Source organism: Fringilla coelebs (assembly GCF_963513975.1).
Source record: "Fringilla coelebs genome assembly, chromosome: 1".
NCBI lineage: Eukaryota > Metazoa > Chordata > Aves > Passeriformes > Fringillidae > Fringilla > Fringilla coelebs.
The window spans coordinates 150,811,661-150,829,766 of record NC_140028.1 but is presented as its reverse complement, the minus strand read 5'-3'; the positions used below and the strand labels follow the sequence as shown (position 1 = coordinate 150,829,766).

The window sequence follows — 18,106 nt, the reverse complement described above, 5'->3', positions numbered from 1 at the left end:
AATGTCATTTCCTTCCCTCAGGGCACTTCACTGCTGACAGACAGTGACAGAGTCCATCAGGGGAAGGAAGGAACAACATATTTCTTAACCGTGGACAATGCTGCCCTGGAAGATGGTGGTGTTTATACCTGTGTTGCCAAAAATGCAGGAGGGGAAGTTTTGTGCAAAGCAGAGCTCGTTGTACGGGAAGGTAATGCCATCCTCTCACCTCTGAGGGCAATGCCATCCTCTCACCTGTGAGGGCAATGCCACCCTGTCACCTGTGAGGGCAATGCCATCCTCTCAGCTGCAGAAGTTGCCTCCACTGCCATGGCCATGTGTAATTTGTTGCAGTCATGTTCTGGTACCTGCATGGAATGTGTTCTGTGTTCCTGTGAAGCATTTATACATGGCCAGTCTGGCAGGATCCAGGATAAAATCAAATCCCAAAATCCCCAAATGGTTTGGGTTGGAAAGAACCTTAAAGATGCTCTAATTCCAGCCCCTGCCATGGGCAGGGATACCTTGTACTATCTCAGGTTCCTCCAAACCCCATCCAACCTGAACACTTTCAGGGGTGGGGCAGCCACTTCTCTGGGCAACCCCAAAGTTCATTTGGACATGTTCTCTTATCAAACAACTCCACTTAATTCTCCTTAGAAGTTTAGAAGACCCCTCTGATTTTTCCTGCCTTAAGTCCTGTAACAACTTTTCACACTATTAGCAAAGCACTGTTGTCTGAATATTTACCCTTTTGTCTTTCTTCATTTCCAAAGCTAAGAAAGACCAAGAAGGAAAGAAAGTGGCCACCAGGAGAAAGCTCCACTCCCATTATGAGGTTAAGCAGGAGATTGGAAGGTAAGTGAATTTTCCAACTCTACAGCATCCCTGCCAGGGAATATCTTCATTGCCCATCTCAGCTGCTGAGGCAGAAGTGGGTCCTGAGAAGTTGGAAATAAAGGCAGAAGTGGGATGTCACTCCAAGGTGTGCTGGGGCAGCTCCAACCAGAAAAAACGTCCAAAGGCTCACAGATTAGTGCCTGGATGTGGCCTCTTGGCAACAGGAGCATCCCAAGCCTGTCACACCTGGTCTGTCCAAGGGATGCAGGAGCACCAGCACGAGCCTGCATCAACTGCAGCAGCTTTTCCCTCGATGGGAACACGTTGCTTTCCTTTGGAGACAGCCAGGAGAGGGCAACAGCACCTCACACACAGCCAGAACTGAAGCATGGAGCAGCAGGGAGCTGTCAAAGGCCAGGCTGGGGGAAAATCTCTGCCCGGGTGTGATCGGGGTTTGTCCTTCAATTCCTGCACAGGGGCTGCTTCAGCTTCGTGAAACGGGTGGTGCACAAAGGGAACAGGGTGTCCTGTGCTGCCAAATTCATCCCTCTGAGGAGCAAAACCAAGTCTAGAGCTCATCAAGAGAGGGATATTCTCGCCTCTCTGTCCCATGACAGAATTACCAGGCTCCTGGATGAGTTTGAAACACGAAAAACACTGATTTTGATTCTGGAGTTGTATCCTTTTCTGTGCAGTTGGCTGAAGAGGCTGGGAAGTACTGGGTAGAGCTCATTTATTAAATATCTAAGTAATTAATAATTTTTTTGTTTGTTTTTTTTCCTGAGAGAAAAGGGCACACACAATTCTTCTCTGCACTGCAGGACAGCACAGCTCTGTGAGAGCTCCACTGCAATCCTCAGCTCCTGCTGGGTGAGAAAAATCAGACTTGTATATACAAGTGTGAATGAGTCATTAAGCACCAAAATTAGTTTTTTATAACATCTGGAAGTTGTGAGCTCTGTTTCCATGAGATCCAGTCCAGGTGAGCATGAGGGAAATGCAGAACCCCCAAAATCAACAGGCAGATTTTAGCAGAAGTGACACCAGGTTTAGAGCAGCCCAGTCTCTGCTGCAGCAGAGGCTTTCATGATGATCCCACAGCCTGAGATCACCTCGTGAACTCTGCTGTTGGCTGGATGGAGGAGGCTCCAGAGTCAAAATAAGCTTTTCCATGCGGTTCTGTTGTCCCTTAATGCCACTGTCAGATGCTCCAATGAAGAGCTCCTGGACCGTCTGTTCAAGAAGAGCGTGGTCACTGAAGCTGAGGTAATTTCTCATTTGAAAGCCCAGAGTTGATTCTTTCTGCATTTTCCTTTTGGAATATGAGAAATGTCTTTGAACCAGTGATAATCCATCAAAGCAGAATCAGCCTTTACAATGTATTCCTGGCAACTTTCATTGCTAGTTGGGTTTCTTTGGGGAATAACTACAAACAGCCAGGGGGGTCACCCCCAGGATTGCATTCACCAAAAAAAGAAGATTATATTTGCTCTCTTGTCATCATTTCTTTGCTATCTGTAATCTGGAGCTCCTATCTCCACTTAGTACCACTTTATCCCCTGTAACTGTATTCTATCTACTCCCTTTCTGTCTTTAAAAGAAAAGCTGAAATTATGGTTTCTAAGAGATTTTTTTTACATCCTTGGTGCTAAAAGTTCAAAATGTTTCACATCTCTAATTTAGTAGATAGATGTCCAATATTTATTGGTAAAATAATTTTTTTTGATAAATTCTCAGAGGGAAACATCATAGAATGGTTTGGACTGGGAGGGACCTTTAATGATCAAATCTTAGTGAAATCAGGGACTCTCCCATTTACTGTCCCTGTTTAATAATTGCTTATTTAATAATTGTTTAATAATGGGCTCAATTCTTAGGTCAAACTGTACATCAAGCAAATTTTGGAAGGAATCAAATATCTTCATGACAACAACATCCTTCATTTGGACATCAAGGTAATCAGCAATGACGTGTTGGCCAGGCATTGGGTGTTCTCTGAATTATTCTTACAACTGAAAATACTCCCTGCTCTCAAGAAAAAATTCCCCTTTTATTTATTTTTCATTCAACAGCCACTGAATATCCTCATGGTTTATCCTGAGAGGGAAGACCTGAAGATCTGTGACTTTGGCTTTGCCCAGAGGATCACACCCGTGCAGCCCCAGTACAGCAAATACGGCTCTCCGGAGTTTGTTGCCCCAGAAATTGTTTCCCAGTCACCAGTGTCAAAAGCAACTGATATCTGGTAATCTCTCATTTTCTCAAAAAGCTTTTCCAGGCCCACAATGTCCTGAATTTCCATTAGCTGTTAATTAGTAAATGGAGCAGTGATTACAACACAGGAAACTGAAAGCGAACGCTGACAATCCAAAAGCCATCAAGGCTCTTTTAAAGCTCCTTCTAATTTTTTTTTCAGCCATAATTGAACTCTGACTGCTAATTAATGCAAAGGAGCATCTTGGAGGAGATGATCTCTATTCCAGGCAGCAACTAGAGGGAATGATCCTAAAGAGATTTCTAGAAAAGGCAAAAAAAAAGTTTAAAAAAGGAATTATTTTGAGTCCTTTCCTCTATCTGTGCTTTAAAAATTAGGGATTGCTTGAGAACAATTAAAAAATATTGAAGGGGGAAAATAAATGGAAAAAACCAATCACTTTTGGGATTTATTATTATTGAAAGGTGAGGAGAAGGTGATCTTGCTGTTTCAGGGTGTCTAGTGGCAGGAAGAGGGGATTGAGAAGGATGAAAAAATAGTGACAAAAATGACATTTGTGTTTCCTCTCTCCTCAGGGCTGTCGGAGTCATCACGTATTTAAGGTAAATAAATAAATCTTGGAAACATTCCCTCCATAACCCTTTGTCCATCAGAGGTTCAGCACTTTCAAGTGAGGGATTTGAGTGGAGCATTCAGTCCTTCCATAATAAGGACAATTTATTTTGTGGTTTCCTCATTTCCTGGTTGCTCCTTGCAAGTCCCAGGCACGGAGCCTCTCAAGTATTTAAAAGCCCCACGTGAGCATTTGTGCTTCTGTCATTTGAACAGAAAACAGAAACCTAAAACCTGTCTCCTTTCATTTTGTGGTGTCCAATAAATAAGCCTCACGTGCAAGTCTCCATTTGCTGGGGAGAACGACAGGAAAACTCTCCTAAATATCCAGAACGGGGAAATTTCATGGACCATTCCTGATGTTGTTCACTTGAGTGAAGATGCCAAGGACTTCATGAAAGGGATCCTGCAGCAGCAGCCCAAGTGAGTGCCCTCCCGTGCCTCCCTCTGTGCAGAGCTGCTGGTGTCTCAGCAGGCACATCCCAGCTCATCATTTGGTTTGAAAAGTAGAAAGCTGTGTGAGATGTGCTTCATTTTCCCCCTAATTCTTCCCCATAATTCCCCATTACCCAGCCCACAACTCAGATATTTGCCAAATTGGCCTCTCCCTGGTGTGGTAATGTCTTGGCTCCCTGCCTCCTCCAGGCTGAGGAGTTTCTGGAATGACACAGACGAGTGGGAAGAGCACGGACTGGTATGGAGGGAATGAAATAACATTGACCACATTCATTAAGCAACCTCAAGTACAAAAGTTGGCTTGAAGGCATATTTACAGGCATTTGATTTTGATTTCATTCCTACTCTTTCTGCCTGCTGCCAAAGCTATTTTCACTCTGGCCGCCTAAAGAGGCAAAGTCACTCTCAGAGCTGCTCTGGACATTCTTGAGCTCTGCAAAGAGCCATGAGCTCTTCCTGAGCATCTGTGGGGAGTGTCAGACTGAAAAAAGAAGGATGTTTTCCACTCAGGGGAAGGCAGCCTTGAGTTGGAAGCTGCTGTGTGTCTTTTTGGCTTCTGTGCCCCAAATCAGCATCCCAAGGACACAGCCCTGAGTGCTGTACACAGGTGTCAGCATGCAGCAGCACCTTCAGGAAGATCAGTGATTGCGGTTGGAGGGGATTTCCCACTCAAATGTCAATCTGTTCTCTTACCAGATCCAGGCCGAGTGCTTTGGACTGTCTTTCCCACAAATGGTTCATGGTAAGTCTGTCCTGGTCCTCAATTTTCCCTAATATCCAAGCTAAACCTCCCTGGTGCAACCTGAGGCCATGCCCTCTTGTTCTGTGACATCAGTACAGAAAGGAAACTGGCCTTGCAGACCAAAGTTTGTATTTTAAAGCCTTAAATCACTAAGGAAAAGAGCAAAAAAATTGCCAACAGCAAAAAGAATTTCATGACAGGTATTGAACAGGTTTTGATTTAATCACTGAAAAGCTGATTTTGTCTGCAATTTAACTATGAAAGGACTGCAGCAGTTGATCTACTGTAACTTTCCTAAATTAAACAATTTAGGTAAAGAGAGAATTCTAAAAAAAAACCCCCACAAAAACGCCTCAAGAAATGGAATCAGGATTTTTTAACCAATGGTTGTCCTCTCATTCCACCTGGCAGCACAATGTCCCTCTTGAAGCAGCTCACTTCATTAACACCAAGCAGCTCAAATTCATTGTGGCTCGGAGCAAGTGGCAGGTGAGTTGCCCCCAGTCTGTGTTGATTCTGTTTAGTTATATCTATTTTTAATTGCTGAATTTTCTAATATTATAACTGATGATTTAATATCTGAATCTTTGAAAATCTTTAGGGTCAGGACAGCGAGTTCAGCAGAGAAATGAGCATGGCTGGGAGCTGGGAAAAAGCCCAGGAGAGATGGATGTGTGAGGAATGAATTATCTAGGCTTTTACTGCCTGGAAACCCAAGCAGGAGCCTGTAAGACACAAGGTTGTGCCTGAGTTAGGTGTCCTCAGCTGCCTTTGCAATTGGAGCTGAATTACAGATAGGTGCCAAGAAAAGGCCTCTTTTCCTGAAGTTCTCTCAAATAATTGGATTGATTGCCTTCTGAACATGCCAGTTTCTCTCTGCTGGCTGGAAGGAGAGGCCCAGCTTCAACTGAGATGCCCCACATGGCAGAATTTAGAGCAGAGGAATCCCATCCCCTACACTTGGTAGGTCTTCTGCTGGCCTAAGTCACTGTAGGTTGTATTGCAGTAAAAGGATTTAAAGTTGTTTACGCCAGCGAGTCTCTCATCTGATGTTTTCCATCAAAAACTCCTTTCCATTGGTTTTGAGCGGCCAGATTGACTCTGGAAATCTCAAACAGGGTCCTGTTTCCTCCCAGTCACCAAAGAAAGTGTGTTTCCTAATGCCAATTTAATGTCATGTCAGTGAAAGGGAAGATTTGGAGAGAAAATGAGGCCTGGACTGGTGACACGTGCAGAGGGTGGCAGTGTCTGATCAGACTCATGGGTGCAGGAATTATTTTGGTGTGTTTGCTTTCCATACTCCCACCATGTTCCCATCTCCTTGTGCTGTGTTGTGTTTCCTTCTCAGCGCTCCCTGATGTGCTACAAATCCATCCTGGTGATGAGGTCCATCCCAGAAATCCTGGAAAGGACCCACGACAACAGCTCCCTGGCCATCTCCCGACACCTCATTGAGGAGAGCACTTCATCCAGCACCAGTGGCTCCTCTTCAGACAACGAGAACTCGAATTTCCCCCAAAAGAGGCACTTTGGCTCCACCCCTGAACTGCACTTGCCCGTATTTGATGCCACGAGCCATCCCGAGCCTCTGAAACGTGCAAGTGAATGGGAGCACTCCAAAAGCTCCATGCCACCAGTCAAACCCATGCGGAGGAAATATGCTTCAATGAAAGCTGAGGTGGGGGATAAATCACCCACAGAAAGCAAAGAGCTCATGGCAAGTATCTTACAGGAGAAAGAGGAGAGGCTCCTTCCCAGCCTGCGGGGAGAGCCATCCCAAAAAAGCGGCGCTGCTGAGCCTTCATCCCTGAGAGCTTCCACGGAAAGCACATCGCTTGTGCATCAGAAAGGAAAACCAGACACACCTTTATCTGAAAAGGACAGAGGGGAAGAGGCAGGGGATGGGGCAGAGAAGCCATCTGCCTGTGTTCCCAGGCAGAGCGTCATTAAAAGCACCTTCTACAGCCAAGCAACGGAGCTGCCTGCGAGGCCGCCTTCGTCACCAGGCAGGGAGTTCAGAAGGCACCTGGACAGAGCCAGGAGGACGTTCAGGAAGGCTGGGTATTCAAAGGTGCCCCTCAGCGGCCTCCGTGAGCCCCTCCTTGAGCAGTTTGAACTGGAAGAAGAAGAAGAAGAAGAAGGAGATGATCGCAGAGAAAGTCTGCTGGGATCCTTGACCAAATCCGCATCGTTTGACATGGCCAGGAAGCCCCCGCACCCTGCCATTGCCGGCAGCCGCAGCCGCTCCCTGGATGACTACAGGCTGAGAGCCTCCAGATCCCTGAGGGAACAAGAGATTTTGGAGGAGGACTGTGATGTGCTGTCCCAGGAAAGCTGCCCTGAAGGCAGCGCTCACTGCGACGCTTCCGCAGGGCCTGGCAAGGGATGTTCTGCGGGCACAGCGGAGCAAGGGGACGCCAGGAGAGCCAGCAAGGATTGCTCAGGAGAGAAACCCTCTCCCTCCACACACTGTGAGGGGAATGGGTGCCCAGCTGCTGTCATACAACAGGCAGAGGGGCTTCCAGTGTCACCCCACAGGAGTGAGAATAGGAAGCGTTTACTGAAGAAGTCAAAAGCCACCGAGATTGAGGAGGACGTTGAATGTTTGGAAGGCAAAAGCCCCATTGCAACTGCCCAGTGCTCAGATGTAACAGCACCATCAGCTCCAAAACACGAGAGCACAGAGGGTAAATCTGCCTCTGGCCGTGCCTCTGACTCTGCTTTTCAGGGGGGCAAAGAGTCCATTTCAACCCTCACACAGTCAGAGCCCACCCCAAAGTCTTCTCCTCCTCCTGAGGGATGTGTGTGTCTGCCCCAGGAGTCTGCTCACACCCACACCCACCCAGACCTAACAGGTGGAGGTTTGCTTGTCAAAAGGACAGCCCCAGCCCCACCTTGGAAAGACAAAAGGCAGAAACATTCAGATGAAAAGACTTCTGCTCATGGCACCGCTGAATCTGAACTCATGGAGCATGAAAGCTCTGCTGCTCCAACAGAGCAAACAGAAACTGAATCACTTCTGGTATGTAAAGACAAAAGTGAGGAAATTCCTGGGAAAAGTGTTCCAGCAGCTACTGTCATGCTGGGCAAACAGCCAGGTACCCTTGCAGCTGGTGAAGGTGTTCCTCAGAAGCTGAAGACCCATAAAGATGTGAGATCTGCTGTCCTGGAAGATGCAGAAGCAGCTGTTACAGGAATCACTGCACCATCAGCCCGCGGTGAGGAAAGCCAGGCACACAAGAAGGCTCCTGCTCACTTAGACACAGCAGCAGCTGTCCTGAGGGGAGAGCAGCTCGCTGCTCCCAAAATCCCAGCGCCAGGATCAGCGCCAGCTCTGGTCTCCCATGGAGCACAGCAGGCTCCCAGCAAGGAACAACTTGCTGCTCGGAGGAGTAAAAGCTCAGCTGTCCCAGGGGTTGTTTCCAGTTTGGCCCATGAAGGAGCCGAACCCCAGAAGGTTCCTGAAGGCCATGGCTCAGAGCCTGCTGCTCTGGAGAGCAGACACCCAGCCAGAGCTGAGTCCTCCCAAAGCACTGCCCTCCCTCAGGCCTGGCAGGGTGAAAATCAAGAGCACACAGAGGTGTCAGTTCACAGGGAGATGAGATCTGTTGTGACAGCAAGTGGAAGCCCAGCAGCTGGACAAGCTGTGGCTGCTCCTTTCCCCAAGGCTGGACATGGGGTGCTTGAGCAGCACAGGGCTGGGATTTCGGATGGTCTGGAGAGTGGCAGCTCAGGTGCATTAACTGCTTCACAACCAGAAATTGCTCCAGCTTCAGCCTATGGACTGGAATATGAGGAATATCCAGAGGGTTATGGTGAGGGTTTTGCCTTAGAAAGTGGAAGAGGTGATGCTGGAGAAGCTGCCCCACCACTGCTCCGCAGGGATCATCATGGCCAGGAGCTGTCACACCACAGATCTTCTTTTTACAGTGACGAGGAGTCTGCTGTGCTGGAGGGCTTGGTGGATGAGATGGTTTCCCTCTCTGAGGAGATGAATGTTTGGGCAGAGTCAGTTTCTGGACAGAAGGGAAGCAAGAGGCACATTTCTCCTCGCAGAGAGATGTCCTACAAAGGCAGCCAAGCACACATGGGCACCTCATTCCCTTCTGCCCAACAGGGTGGAGGAGCAGAAGTCGCTGAGCAGGATGACCTTGCAGAACCCTGCCTTGCTGTGAGTGAGGAGCCAGCAGTCCTGGAAGAGCAGGGAGCACAGACAGTTCCTCATGAATGTGAGCACCTGGAGGACTTGGCATTTGAGACCTCTCCTTCCAGCCCAGAGAGCCTTTCCTCCACAGAGAGCTTGGACACTGCCAGAAGAGCCATCCACGTGCCAGTGCTCAAGGACACTGGCAAACACCCAGAAGTTTCTTTGGTGAAAATCAAAGACCTGTCAGATGAAACACCCAGTCCTGGCAGCGGCCCCCAAAAATTTGACATCTCAGAAGTGGAGCCAGCCTATTTGAATTTCTCAGATTTATATGACATTGTTTATTTCCCATTTGAGTTCCTGAGCTATAAGAAGCCTTCACCCAAACCAGTTCCTAGACGGTTTATGTTTCTTGGTGAAAGGGCAAGGTCCCCTCCTGCAGGACATCTCCATAAGGATAAAAGATTGTGCATCAGGGAACAGGAAGACAAGAACAGGAAGAACCGTTTGGAAATATCTGAGGATTCAAAGGCAGCTAACTTATTAGCCATGGGGAAAGGGGCAGAGAGCCATAAAGAAATGTATAGCTCCCAAAAGGACTCCAGTGGGAAGCAGAAAAGCTCCTTCCACACCAAGCCTGGACTCTTTAAGCCATATGCAAGGTCTCATTCAGTGGAGCAGTCGGTGGAGCAGAGTCTGAAGAAGAAAGTAAAAGCTTCTGTTGCCCACATTTCAAGAATCCTAAAAGGAAAGACATCTCCTGAGCCAGAGGAAGGTAATTATTTCCCTCTGTTCCTTCACAGATTTGCTGCCATAACCGGGCTCTGCTACAGCTACCCTTTTTTCCCCCAGCATGTTTGAAGCTGTGGTTAGACTGGAATTGCAAATCTGGCTGTGGCAGGTCCTGAATTCAGCAGTCTCCACCATCAGGTCTCTGTTTCTGGCTGGCTTCAGTGCAGAGCCAGCTGGGTTAATCCACTGATGGAAGGGGCTCAAATTCCCTGTCTGAGGTTGCACAGAAGCAGACCAGGGCTGGGTGATGCTTTCCTTGCTGCAGTTGTCATCTGAACTGGCAAATCTCTCAGGTTAAAGTGACTGGGAGAAGCTGAAATCACCCTGGTTACTGGACATGGGGATCTGCCCTTTTCTCTCTGCCATCCCTGGATAGTCCCTGTTCTTCCAGGCCCCTGTTCTGTTTGCAGCAGCTGTCACAGACTTCCCTGTTAATCAAAGGCTGGTTAATAAGGGAACCTGTGACTGTTTATGTGTGAAGGCAGAACTGTCACTGCAAATAGATGCCACGGGGAGAAGGATGGCCTTGAATGACTTCTCATCCTTTCTCATGGCAGAGTTTGGTGAGCTGGGAAGTGAGGCAGCAGAAAAGGAGCTGTTAATAGGGGCTGAAGGATCTCTGAAGAGGAAATCAGCACTCCCTTCATTCAAGCTACCAAGCCTCATCCCAAAGGAGAAAGGTATTGCTGGGGCAGGAGTCATTGGTTAGTTTTACGCCCAGAAGGTGATTCAGGAAAGAAGTGCTGTATCTCTGGCAAGTTTCCCCTTGGCTCCAGCAGGAGCATTTTCTGAGGTCATGTTACTGTCCCAGCATTCAGCAGAGCCCAGACAAACACTGGGAAGGGCAGCTGTAGGAGGCTGGCAGCCCCTGGCCACTGTGGAGAAACACAAAAGAAAACCTGAGTTCCCTCTTTCCTGTGGAGATAGGAGCAGATTTAATGCTCTACAGGGTTTATTCTTCTCCAATTTCCATCTTTCATGACTTCTTTTCTCTTGTGTTGTCTCAATCATAGAATCATTTAGTTGGCAAAGACCTCTATGTTTACTGAGTCCAGCCATTACCCCAGCACTGCCAAGGCCCCCACTAAACCACATTCCCAAGTGTCACACATCTGTTAAATCCCTCCAGGGATGGTGACTCCCTGGGCATTCTCCTCCAGTCCTTGACAACACCTTCCATGAAGATATTTTCCCTAATATCCAAACTAAACCTCCCTTGAGGCTACTGAAGGCCATTTCCTCTTGTCCTATTTGATCCCCTCATCCTCGAAATTCCATTATTCAGTTTTGTCCCCACATTTAGGTTCGGCCTGAGAAAACCCTTGCTGTGACAGGGTCTCCCTCTGCTCTGAGCTGTTCTGCTGCTTTAGCTGTACCAGGGCTGGGCAATGCAGATATTCCCCATGGATTTTCCAAGATCCATCTGGATCTGTCACACTACACCCATGGATGAACAGGGTTCCTTCACCTGTGTGCTCTGTGCCCAGGGGATTCTCCAAATGGTGGTGGTCAAAGGAATGGGACACCATGAACCAGAAATTTTCTTGACACCATTAAGAATGCTCTCTGATGTCCTGCAGGGATTTGTTTTTGTACCAGGGCTGGGCAATGCAGATATTCCCCATGGATTTTCCAAGATCCATCTGGTCTGTCACACCCATGGGTGAACAGGGTTCACCAATGTCCTCTGTGCCTGAGGGATTTTCCAAATGGTGGTCAAAGGAATGGGACGCCATGAACCAGAAAGGTTCTTGACACCATTAAAAATGCTCTCTGATGTCCTGGAGGGATTTGTTTTCCACAAAGCTCTCCAGGCCACCCTGAATCCCCCCTTTCCCTCCTCTCTGCAGCCCCATCATTCACCGAGGAGCTCACGGACCAGGCTGCGGCCGCCGGGCAGTGCGTGACGCTCTCGTGCCGGACTGCAGCTCACTCCTCCCTGCAGATCAGCTGGTTCAGAGGTGACACTGCCATCCCTCCAGAGAGCCCCTGACCCTCAGGACAGGGCCTGCAAATTACACCTTGGTGTAATTTGCAGGGTGTTTATGTCCCCCATCTGCTGCTTTCCAGATGGGATAGCTGTCCAGAGCAGCAGCCGGATCCTCATCTCATCCACGCTCAAACACTTCCAGCTGTTAACGATTCTCTCTGTTAATGCTGAGGATTTTGGTATTTACACCTGTGTGGCCACAAACTCTCTGGGCTCAGCATCCACCTCTTGTGTCATAAGAAAAGCAGGTGAGAGAATGAGTAGCTACAGAAATAGGGATTTAAGTAATTTTGTCCCCAGAAATGTAACCTATCAGTACCTTTGAGTTGAGATTTCTGCACATGGGTGCAGAGGAAGATCTCTCCCTTGCTGTGGTCCACAGGCTGTGCAGAGTTCATTCCCTCTTCTTCACTCTTTATTTTCTCTTCTAGATTAAGAGCCACTCCAAAATCTTACTACTGACTTTAAATTAGGGATGGCAAAATTGCTGTTCCACTAGCTGTGTGTATATGCATGCATACATAAAAAACATACACATATTTTATATATATATATAAAAATAATATATCTGCAGCTGAGACATGCTGGGTGTAGAGTTTTGTATCACAGCAGTGCTGCTGTTAACACTTCATGGGGTTTGTGCCTCTTCTCCACAGAGGTTCCCCCCAGCCCTCCACCCCCTGACATCGTGGAGGTCTACAAGGATGGAGTGCAGGTGGTTTGGAAACCTGTGGAAACCAACACCCCTGTCCACTACACTGTCCAGTGCAAGACTGAAGGTAAAGTGCTGTCCTGATGCTTTGCAAGGAACATCTTGGTTTGTATAATCTCTTCACCAGCTGGAAATTTTATGGTTATTCAGAAACAGCCTGATTTAACTCCCCAGTTTAGACTTAGGAATGGGATTCATACAGCTATCATTTAACAATCTAAAAGGTAGGGGTTTTACTGGTTAAATCAACCTGGAATTTGCATATTCGTACCAAGGCTTTGCTAAAGTGTGAATTAAACGAGGCTGTGTGGAAGCTACAACCAAAAAGTGAGCAGCTAATGTCTGGTCTGATACACAGCTCTGAGTAATCTGACAAAATGAGACACTAATGAAACAACACCATCCCAGGCTCAGGCTTTCTGAACAGACTTGGAGAAAAATTATTTATCAAACAGGCAATTTGTCCTCTGCTGAACAGCTGTGCTTTCTTTTCCTATTGACTGTGGAGGAAGCTTAGGGCAAAGAGCCAGGATAAGACAAGAGTTTGACAAAACTGCATCACCCCTTTGATATTTTCTTCTGAGGCTTGGTCCAGTGGCTGGTGAAAGTCAGTGGATCATTTAATCATGGAATGGTTTGGGTTGGAAGGCATCTTAAAAACCACTGAATTCCAGCCCTCCTGCCATGGCAGGGACACCTTCCATTGTCCCAGGCTGCTCCAAGCCCATCCAACCTGACCTTGGACACTTCCACGGATCCAGGGGCAGCCACAGCTGCTCTGGGCACCCTGTGCCAGGAGTTCCCCACCCCCTGAACAATAAATTCTTCCTGACATTTAATCTAAGTCTCTCACAGTTTAAAGCCCTTCCCACTCATCCTGTCACCATCTGCCCTTGTAAAAAGTGGATGTTTTCCTGTTTAGTTACAAAAGCTTTGTATCAAATCCCCAAGGCTGTTCTGTCTCTCTTGGGATGGATTTGCTGTTGTTATTATGAGTGTGATGTCTGATAGCAATTCCTGCTGCAGCCACACAAACACAGCCTGGATTCTGCTGCTCCATGTTCCTTCACTTAATTCTCCAAACAAACAAACACACGAACCCTCCCTTCTGGATTAGCATGGGCAGCAGCTTTCTGCCTTTTCCCTCTGGAGCTGGTGTGAGTCACTTTCCCTCCAACACCACTTTCTTTATCCTTATTCCTTTTGACACAACTGTAGGAGAGATTTTGCAGAGGATACAAACACAAGTTCTTCCAATTAGGAAGGAAAATGGGAAACAGCATCTACAATTTTCCACTGTGTTCTGTGTATTTGGCAGGAACTTGCAAAATCCTGCTCTCCTGAACACAGGAGGATTCAGATAATCAGGAATAAATTTCTTTTATTATCCTTTATTTGAAAACAGGCTTTTCTATGCTGCTTCTGAACATATTTGTCTCTATTTCTAAGCTGTATCTGCTCCTTCTTGCACAAACAGCCCCCAATTCAACCATTAACCTGTAAAATCATCATACCTTGGGTTTGGGTGGGGAATTGCTGATTATCCAATGGTTTGAGGCTCTCTGACAGATTTTATTTGCATGGAAGGATGGGTTTAATCTCAGGCAGTTGCAGGAAGTTGGGTTCAGCCTTGAGCACAGCAGCAAAACAGGGTGCACATCATGTGGAAGGAATGCTGATTAAATGTTTGCTGGGCATTTTCTCCTTCCTAACTGAGTCCTCATGAATAATGAGTCCAGAATGTACCTACAATTCCAATTCCATGAGAAATCATCTGAGTTTCATAAAAGCTGAGTAAAACCCCCATGTTTCAAACACTGGGTTTGCTGGTGTTAGTGGACGGTTCTGCCCAGGAATCCTGAGCCTCATGGTCTCAGCTGGATTCAATACAGAGCTAACAGGGAAAAAAAATAGTGATTTATCTTTTGTTTGGAGTTCTTGATGTATATTTCCAGTAGAGTTTGGTGGCATGAATTAGATAAAGAGAAAAAAGCACAGGAAAATGTCACCACTCCTCTGGAACAATATTGGCACAATTTGGAATTATCAGATACAAACCAGCTGATTTTAGAGAAGAATGACACAGGTAGAGCCCCAAAGTTGGCCATGGTAAGTTGGTTTCTCCACATTCCCAGCACATAAATAAAGCTGGTGAAAAAAAGAAGAGAAACAGCAGAAAAAAACCAGCAAAAAAACCCCCACAACAAAACCCCAAATCTCAAAAAATCTGCAAGCCATTGTGACCACCTTAAAATGAATCCTGATTTCTTTTCTGTCTGCTCTTGGTTCAGATGGGGAGTGGACAACTCTTGCTTCTGACATCACTGACTGCTGCTACTATGCCAGAAATCTCCCCCAGGGCTTCATCTACAGCTTCAGGACAGCCTGCAGCAGCAAGGCAGGGATGGGCCCCTACAGCCACCCCTCTGCCCAAGTGACAATCACTGGCAAGGATCAGATGGGTAAGACCAAACACCAAGAAAACTTTGGGATTTTCCTGCATCAAACCCGCTGTATCTTTTCAGCTGTTGACCCAGAAGCCAAGAGCAAGTGAATCAAGGCCAATTCCACTTGGCTCAGGGTTGTTCAGGGCTTTTGCATCTAAAATTAAATTACTTTCTAATTATTTTCTAGTTCTGGACACAGGGGAATAAGTATAAACATATTAAAAGCCTCAAGATAACAACATCATGTAAATATAAACAATGTGTAACTATATAAAATTTAATATGATAAAATATAAAAAATAAATGTATATTGTTTATTAAAATAATATTTATTAAATTTAATAATAAAATACAACCTAGGAGCTGTATATTACCTGTTGAAGACACAGTTTTGATTTGAGACTATGAGGAAATGGGTCTTGTAAAAAAAATGTTTTACTGGAGGCATTTATCTACTGATACAGGTCTTGCACTGGTGAAAACTCTGGACTTGCTTATATTACAGACTAAATCCTAAATTCAGTAGTTAACTTGTCTATTCTGGAGTTTTCCATTGGGAATTATTGTCCTTCTGAGGTGAATTTTCCAGCTGTATTTTGTATCTGAAGTACTGAAATCTTGATTTACTATTTTTGCCACCGTTTGACTACTTTGTACTGCACACATGTTTTTAAAATTAAGAGATCCATGGCCCCACAGCAAACATATCCTCATGGCAAAGGAAATGTCCCTTCTGTAAAGTAACAGAAGGATGGTGTAGCTGGAATTTCCTCCCAATGGAGAGGATTGCTCTGTAAAAATCGGTTCACAGAGATATTTTTAACTCACCCCAAGTCCTCTGCTTTCCTTTTTCTCAGGATTTCTTATCATATTTCAGCTTTTCCAACCAGATGCTTTGAAGGGATGCTTTAGTATTTCAGGGAGTGCTTGGACACAACCACACACCAGAACCAGAGCAACAAGTTCCAGCTGCTGCTCTGAAATGTCCAACCACAATTTTTCTAATTGCTTCTAATTTCTAATCAGAGTTTCTAATTTCTTGACAGTTTTTACCATATCCTGAGGACTTGCTGTGTGAGAAAATAAGAATCAGTGCTAAGAGGGAAATTGATACCATGGCAGACAACATAGAATCCATCTCATTCTGTCTGCAGTGGCCATATCAGGGAAGTTTGGGGTGGACAGAGCAGGATCTGCTGCATTCCAGTAGGAGTGGGTGCCACAGCTGGAACACAGAGTCCCCTGGAGAAAGTTCTGCTTGTTGTCATTCACAGATAGCAGGGGAGACTCAGAGAGGCTCCAGTTTCCACACAGAGCTGTTTTCCCATGTAAAGCCTGTCCCCTTCTCCCTGCAGAGCCTCGTGCTGCCACGCAGGAGTTCCCATCAGCTGCCCCTGAAGAAGAGAGTGAAATGATCTCACCTCCTGAGCCCTTCCCAACCTACCAGACCTACGCCTTCCAAACGGAGATCAAAAGGTAGAGAGCCCAGCTGAGTTCCTAATGACCCAGAGGGAAATCCCACATGTGATGGAGCAGCTCTCCTACAAAGAAAGGCTGAGAAAATCGGGGTTATTCAGCCTGGAGAAGAGAAACTTCAGGGGGACCTAATTGCACCTGAAGGGAGCCTACAAGAAAGATGGGGAGGGACTTTCCATAAGGGGGTTTAGGGACAGGACAAGGGGATGGCTTCAAAGTGAAAGAGAGTTGGTTTAGCTTAGATATTAGGATATTGGTCCCTGTGAGGGTGGGGAGGCCCTGGCACAGGCTGTCCAGAGGAGCTGTGGCTGCCCCGTCCCTGGAAGTGCTCAAGGCCAAGGTTGTTTTACCACCCTTACTGTAAAACATAACTTCTTCCTCATATCTGGTCTAAATTAACCCTCTTTTAGTTTAATACCATCCCCCCTTCTCCTGTCACAACAGATGTGCTGGGCAGGGGAGCAGCCAATTCATTTATCATTAAATAAGCCCAGGGCTAACAAAGTTTCTTGTCCTTGCTCAGACATCACTGCAGTCAGGGTGCTGGGACTCAACTTTCTCTGCCTAGAAGAAAGACACTGATTTCTGTTGCCAACAGGGGTAGTTCTCTTGCTCTCTCCTCTCTCTCCAAAGGAGTTAAGCTCTCACTCCTGTTATTTAAAGTGACTTTACAGTTTAAAGACACAGGAGGATGTGCAAACTGTGACAGTAGATGCAATAACTCCCCACTAGGCACAGATGAAAACCACAGCATGGGATCCTGGTGGTTTTAAAGATCAGGAGAGAAGCTTAACGTGCCTTTGTGTTCCTTTGCACCAGGGGCCGATTCAGCATCGTCCGGCAGTGCCGGGAGAAGGTGAGCGGCAAGACCTTGGCCGCTAAAATCATCCCTTACTGGCAAGAGGACAAGCAGGCTGTGCTGCTGGAGTACCAGGTGCTGAGGAAGCTCCATCACACCAACATAGCCCAGCTGAAGGGGGCCTACGTCAGCCCCCGGCACCTGGTGCTGATCCAGGAGATGTGTGTGGGGCCAGAGCTGCTCCACTCCTTGGCCTTACGGTAAGAACACGAGGGAAGAGCTTTCCAGTCTGCTGTTGGGAGGAAGATACCTGTTGCTTTCTCCTGACAAACTGGATCATCCCTCTCCATCTCCTCCACTGTGCTAGCACTGCACACAGGATTTGTAAAGTGTTTGTTCTGTGTCTTCTTGGGAGATAAAAAATTACTTGAGTTCACTAGAGAGGGACAACTCAGGGCCACCCAGCTGAGATGCTGAAAGCAGTTTACAGTGGTTGATATGAAACTCTATTGATGCTTTGTGAAGGCTGACCTAGAACAGAGGCTGGACAGAGCTAAAGAATAAAGCAGGGATTTATCCAAAGGATCTCCTCCATGGATCCACCTTGGGCAGCACCAGAGCCCAGCCAGGGCTGCACCCAAGATGACCCAAAATGGCCCCAAAATGCCCGGCCGGGCACGGGGTCTCTCCCTGGGATCAGCTCTGCTCCATTTGCACCTTGCAGTTCATTGTCCCATCCCAGCTTTAGCCCCTGCAGTCCCACCCTGCTTGTTTTTCTCTCTCCAGCCCACGGGGTTTGTGCTCCTGGCCTGAGATTTGGCTCATTTGTCCTTGGTGCCCAGCTGGAGCAGGAATTGTTTTGTCTCCCTGCTCTGTGCACAGAGCTCACCATGCCCTGA

The 18,106-nt window shown here is 46.9% G+C and overlaps 1 protein-coding gene across 17 annotated transcripts in view; it reads left to right on the top strand.

Annotated features, from left to right (window-relative positions):
* OBSCN (obscurin, cytoskeletal calmodulin and titin-interacting RhoGEF) overlaps positions 1–18,106 on the top strand; it is a 186,307-nt gene that overhangs the window by 164,483 nt on the left and 3,718 nt on the right. For 16 of the 17 annotated variants that reach the window (XM_084214522.1, XM_084214521.1, XM_084214515.1 and 13 more), the window contains 18 exons: positions 22–190; positions 756–837; positions 1,296–1,496; positions 2,025–2,085; positions 2,697–2,774; positions 2,892–3,064; positions 3,610–3,636; positions 3,917–4,069; positions 4,799–4,844; positions 5,256–5,333; positions 6,193–9,766; positions 10,338–10,463; positions 11,634–11,744; positions 11,854–12,021; positions 12,430–12,552; positions 14,777–14,947; positions 16,288–16,408; positions 17,228–17,467. In XM_084214522.1, the coding sequence (XP_084070648.1) occupies positions 22–190; positions 756–837; positions 1,296–1,496; positions 2,025–2,085; positions 2,697–2,774; positions 2,892–3,064; positions 3,610–3,636; positions 3,917–4,069; positions 4,799–4,844; positions 5,256–5,333; positions 6,193–9,766; positions 10,338–10,463; positions 11,634–11,744; positions 11,854–12,021; positions 12,430–12,552; positions 14,777–14,947; positions 16,288–16,408; positions 17,228–17,467 (5,702 nt within the window). The remainder of the gene's footprint in view (positions 1–21; positions 191–755; positions 838–1,295; positions 1,497–2,024; positions 2,086–2,696; positions 2,775–2,891; positions 3,065–3,609; positions 3,637–3,916; positions 4,070–4,798; positions 4,845–5,255; positions 5,334–6,192; positions 9,767–10,337; positions 10,464–11,633; positions 11,745–11,853; positions 12,022–12,429; positions 12,553–14,776; positions 14,948–16,287; positions 16,409–17,227; positions 17,468–18,106) is intronic. The other variant, XM_084214517.1, reaches the window with a different exon arrangement.